Source organism: Cynoglossus semilaevis, chromosome 8 (genome assembly GCF_000523025.1).
Source record: "Cynoglossus semilaevis isolate Cse_v1.0 chromosome 8, Cse_v1.0, whole genome shotgun sequence".
Lineage (NCBI taxonomy): Eukaryota > Metazoa > Chordata > Actinopteri > Pleuronectiformes > Cynoglossidae > Cynoglossus > Cynoglossus semilaevis.
Window position 1 is genome coordinate 1,931,869 of NC_024314.1, and position 5,583 is coordinate 1,937,451.

Sequence of the window (5,583 nt, forward strand, 5' to 3'; positions counted from 1 at the left end):
CTATCATCCAACCCCCCCCCCCTTTCCCCCCCCCCCCCACCCTCCCACCCACCCTTCTCTTTTAATACCACTGCAGTTGAAATATCAAACTGCTTTAAAACAAACTGATGTACTCTTTAATATAGTCATCGCATCATCACAGGGTCCTCACTTGTCTGCCTTGGTGACAACTGCAGGGCTGCTTAGCTAAGCCAAGCAATGGCTGCCACTTTGTTGATCGCTTCAATGATTTATCACAAAAAGAAAGAGAGGGAGACGGTGAGGGTGAGATAGGAAGAGAAAGGAGCAGAGGAAAAGTAAAGTCCCCAGGATCACCATTCAGTCACTTGCAACTTTGATTGACAAGCTCTAATCAGCTTATCTCCGTCCTAATAAAGTTGATAGCCTGCAGAGCCGCTCTCTACCTGCCATGGTGTGAACTTCAGGCTAGACTGTGGCCCCCGAGGGCTGAGCTAAGACCGCGTCCTGCTTATCTAAGTGGGACTGAAATCAATCCCTAATGAGCTGTTTTCATTGTGCAGGATTGATTACAGGACCCACAACAACAACAACAAGTCGCGCTTTAAGAAAACCTCTCGGCTTCTGACTGGCAACCTTTAAAATGTGGCGCTTTGTTTGTTTATTTTTTATTTTGCTGCCATTCCTGTTATTTGTATCAGCTGAACTAACAGAGACAGGGATGAAATAATAAAGTAGCATCTCTTTATATTTACTTTTACATTTAAAAGCTCATGTAGGAAGTGTTGCAGCAAACGTAGAAACCAGCTCCTGTAGTGACCATGATCACATAGAAGGGCTTAAAATGCCTTGTAAATATAGATATGTTGATATAAACAAAACTGTCTTAAATTATCAAATGACTGCAGTACTACTACAGTACTCCAAGGTGTAGTCAAATAATTGATGACGACAACATTTATACAGATTTTTTTTTCAATTGAAAATTCATTAGAAATAAATATCTAGGTTTAGCATTTTTAATGTCAATTTAAATGTCTTTTTTTCATATTTTTTTGATGTTGTCATTGTTCCTTAATTTACAGTGAATGGAACATTTCTGGTAGAACTAAAAAATTTGTAGATGTGCTACGCAAAATTTCAAATAAGAAACAAGAGAAATAAAAATAATTATAAAAAAAAACTATAAGGATTTTGGTTAGCTGCAGTTTCACCAACCTGTAATTTTACCTGTAAAAGTGTAATCTATGTAGAAAAAATAAAAAATAAAATTGGTAAATGATAGTGTCAAACCTACCAAAGAATCTAACTCAGTCTTGCCTTTAAATAAATAATTTAAAAAACAGTGAAACAGCCAATCAATGCAACACAGACATCTTGCGTGACGTGGAATCCATTTCCAAACAAGCAATCATAAATCATTCAGTTTTTTTTTTCCTGGAGTGGAGGGAAAGTCTAAACTCTGACATGTCTTTGATTTTAACATCAGTCAACCCTCTATATTTAGGCATTTCAAATGCCCCAGACTCAAATGTTTTTAAATTGGGTAACTGCATGCCCTCCCTCTTTATTTAGGTCCCTCTTGAACTGGGCGAGCCCCCGTGTCTGCTTGTTTCCATGTCTGAGCTTGAAAGTCAGTGCTCCTCTCTAATGAACTTCTATACTTTATTTATGAGACAAACAGGGGACCCTGGTTCTTCAGGAATGCATGTGGTAAACAGTTCTTCGTGTCCCAAGATTTCTATCATCATCGAAGGGGCTTCCACGGCTTTTGTCAAGCTATGGTTTATTTTTAAAAACTATCGTTGGAACCACTAGAAATGCTGGGAAATAAAATTCAAATCGAAAGAAATTGTATTGACTTAAAAGTTAAACTTTTCCTGGAAACTAGTGCCCTTGGATTTTCTTCAAATGAGACCTATGAGCATCCTGGCTTTTCTGTTCCTGGTTATTAGGAGATATATTGTCTGAAAAGAAAAGAAGCAAAACTAAGAATCTCTTTTTTTCCAGGATCTTTCTCTTTGAAACTAAATGTCCTTTAGTTCTCCTTCTCCTTTCGGTCAATTACAATTGTGAAGGGATTTTCCTGTGCTTTTAGACTGAAACTTCAACTTTGAATTACAGCAAAAAAAATAATGATGCTAAAGCGAAAATCATAAAAGAAGTAGCGTAGGTGTCTGAGGAGGGTTGAGGTTCGTGGCAAGGAAAGCAATAACATTATGACTATGGAGTGTCTGATTGTGGAGAAATACTTGGCACTAATGTTTAACATCAATGGAGGATGCAGCCCTGGCTTTGAACCTCACGGCTAATTGTCCGTAAAGAAAGTGTGCTCCAACTTTTAATGTGCTGCTGTTTAAAAGAGTGCAACAATGAATGCAAAAATATTTGACTATGAAATGAAACATTTAGACAACAACAACAGTGGTGAACGGCGTATGAATATTTGTTTTTCCAATGCAGGTAAATGGTGAAGATATAACAGATGCCTGCAAAATGAAGTGGCAAGCTACAGAGACAAAAAGTATAAATGTACTCATCTAAAATGGTCAAACAAAACTAAATAAGAAAGCAAAGTGCAGGTACGTTATAAACATGATGTCCTGACCACATGGGTTTATTTGATCTGAGAGCTCCACATCAACAGGAATTAGTCTGGTGGAGAAGTGCATGTCCACCATGTAGCTATCTTCTTTGTTCGGATGTATTCCTGCCCTAAACCCGGAGACACTGTCATTTCAGGTTGTGCAGCTGAGCGGAGGGTTGGTATCGACAGCAGTGTAAAAGAAGGGGTCATGGATTAAAGAGGCAGGGGCGAAGCTTCCCCACCAAACCACAAATACACCCCACAGCTGCTGTGGACCGAGCCAAGTGTGTGGGACCGGTGCAGGATAAACGAGCATTGTTCTTCACTCAGTGAACACGCAGTGGATGAGACAGCCAACAGTGACACAGGGTCAGGGGGCATGTGGCCCACTACCGCAGGAGAAAGTGCCGGGGCCCGGGAGGTAGTGAGCACTTTTACACACGGCCCATTTCTTAAACACCAGGCGTGCTGAGTGTCGAAACATCAAAACGCGGCAGTGGAAGTGAAAGATACAACTCTGCAGAATTAAAAATGTGTCGGCTGTCGCTGAATTTGACGCAGGTCTAGAAACCGGAATCATCCGAGACATTTGAAGCAACGTTTTTTTTTAAAACAGGGAATGCTGATTGTATTTACGAATCTGTGCGAGTAACAGGGAACATCAAAAGCCGTTTGTCCGTGTGTGAAACCTTCCTTGACTTGAATTATTAAATCAGTCGATGTCGCACATGCCAGCCACCCCGCGATTATAGTGTAAATTGACAAACTTTTTCGAACTACAACGATGCCACAGAAAGCAGGTTGATACTTGAAGAAGCAGCTTTGATACATCTCTGAGGAATACACCGTGCCTCAATAATGTGGCGACTGTCAGGCTGGAAGACAGGGGGTGGGAGGGGGGATGTGCTAACTGGTTAAATCTATTTAGAGTTCCAATGAGCTTTTTCCTATTTTAAGATTTGAAAAATCATCTGTCTTTTAAGAACAAAAATAGACTTTTTTTTTTAAATGAGCTTTGCTTAGAAAGTAACATTTTTTTTGTTCTTGCGTGCTTTCATTTGTATCCCTGAATTAAGAACTTGAGAACGCTGATATTTATTTTCATAGACTCCCTGTTTATATTAAACAAATAGATAAATAATAAATAAAAAAAACTCACCTATACAACATGCACACACAACACACAGCTATGGCAATTCATGAATTTTCTTAGCAAGAACAGCAAGGGGAAGCGGGGCCTGATCTGTCGCCTGTACACCTCTATTCTCTCTCTCTCCATGCTCGGCCTTTGATGTGCTCCCGGAAATGTCATCAGGCGTCAAGGAAAGAGGTTTTTTTTTTTTTTTTTTTTCCTACCCCCAACCCTTTCGCCCTCCCTCCCCCCAACACACACACACATAAACACGAGAGTTCACCTACCTGGTATATGAGCAAGACAATTTGCCTTCATTCGCTCATCCTCACCGCTATCTCAACCCACCCCCACGCACCTCCACCCAACTCCTTCTAAACCCAATCCAAAACCTGAATACATACCAGTCTCCACTGCTATCTGGTAGCCGGCCTCCAGTCTCCGTGATGACCTTTCCAGCTTCTCTGTGTTGTCCAACAGATGTGCTCTCTGCAACAAATAGAGAGGAACAAAATTAAGCCAGGAAAACAAACGGGGTGGGGGGTCTGGGGGGGAGTTATTGATTGAGAGGACTGGGAACCATTTCAAAGAAACACATCAGCACCGTCACCTAAACAGACCCACCACATTCACAGCAACAACACAACACAGCCAGGTTGGCAATAACCTTCACGGATGACAATGTGTTCTATGCAGATGGAATATATCAGGCCTGTGCACGCTGAGGCTAACAATAAGAGCCGCGGCTAAATTATCTTGGACGTGAAAATATCAACGACTTTGGGTTTCTTTTGTATGTCTGTTTGTGTTTTTGTTTTTGTTTTTTTACATCAGAGTGACCTGCTGTCATAGTTAAAGTTAAAGCAGATGAATACAAATTCCATTTTAGGCATTTTAAAAGACAATCAAGTTTGGGAAAAGTTTACAAGATTAATTATATAATTTAGAATAACCTTAAAGATGGTAGTATAACGGTACTTTAATTACAACATAAAATGCATATGCAAGTATGTTTGGTTTACATGAGCAAATGTAGCTTGGCCATTTGAATAGTAGCTGTCAAGCTGTGTCTGGACAACGCTGATGAACAACCTTCCATAACATTCCATAGTATAGATGGTAAACTAAACAGCAACAAAACACTGAAAAAGTAAACACAAACAAACAAACAAAAACCCTGTCAATTTCAATTTCGTGCTCCTCGTTCTTTTAACATTAACGGACAACCCCTGTGATCCATGATGCATGAGTCGACTACATCCCCTGCTGGTTTGAACGCAGCGATCAACAATTGACAAGCCTTCCCATTGAATGAAGGTATGATGTTCTGAGAGTACAAGATGTTCAAGAAAGGTGAGTTTCATGAAACATTAAATAAGCAAATGTGTGTATGCTGGTGAGTATCAAGGTGTTTGCTCAGAATCCAATATCAACTGACACTTTTTCTTTAGTTACCAAGGATAAAAACCATGCCTTTTATGTTCTAATGTCTGACAAGCACAGCAAAGAGAAAGATCTGACATGTTGACTGATGGCCTTGACTTCCTTCTCGGGGACTGTCACATTATGGTTTTAGTCCATTGTCTTCACTTATCCAATTATTCCACTATATGCTTTCAAAAAAAAGTTTGTAAGTTTTACAAAACTCAAAGTTTTAGTCATTTTTATGAACGGGGTCATTTATATTGGTCTTTGGCAGGGCCTTTGTTTTTCTTCAGATTAGTTGCCCAAACTATGCTATTAGCTAAATGAAGAACTTTTTTGAAGGACGCTCTCTTTCTGTCTGTCCCGTGGCAGGTGCCAAGTAAGTGGATCTGAGAATCGAACTACCTGCTCTCTGCTTCCAAGGAAGCCATGCTAACCCCTACACTATGGATCCACTTATATATATATATTTATATATATA

The 5,583-nt window shown here is 39.9% G+C and overlaps 1 protein-coding gene across 4 annotated transcripts in view; it reads right to left on the reverse strand.

The window, feature by feature from the left end:
* vti1a (vesicle transport through interaction with t-SNAREs 1A) overlaps window positions 1-5,583 on the reverse strand; it is a 98,614-nt gene that overhangs the window by 63,951 nt on the left and 29,080 nt on the right. For all 4 annotated transcript variants that reach the window (XM_008313865.3, XM_008313864.3, XM_008313867.3 and 1 more), the window contains one exon: window positions 4,082-4,166. In XM_008313865.3, the coding sequence (XP_008312087.1) occupies window positions 4,082-4,166 (85 nt within the window). The remainder of the gene's footprint in view (window positions 1-4,081; window positions 4,167-5,583) is intronic.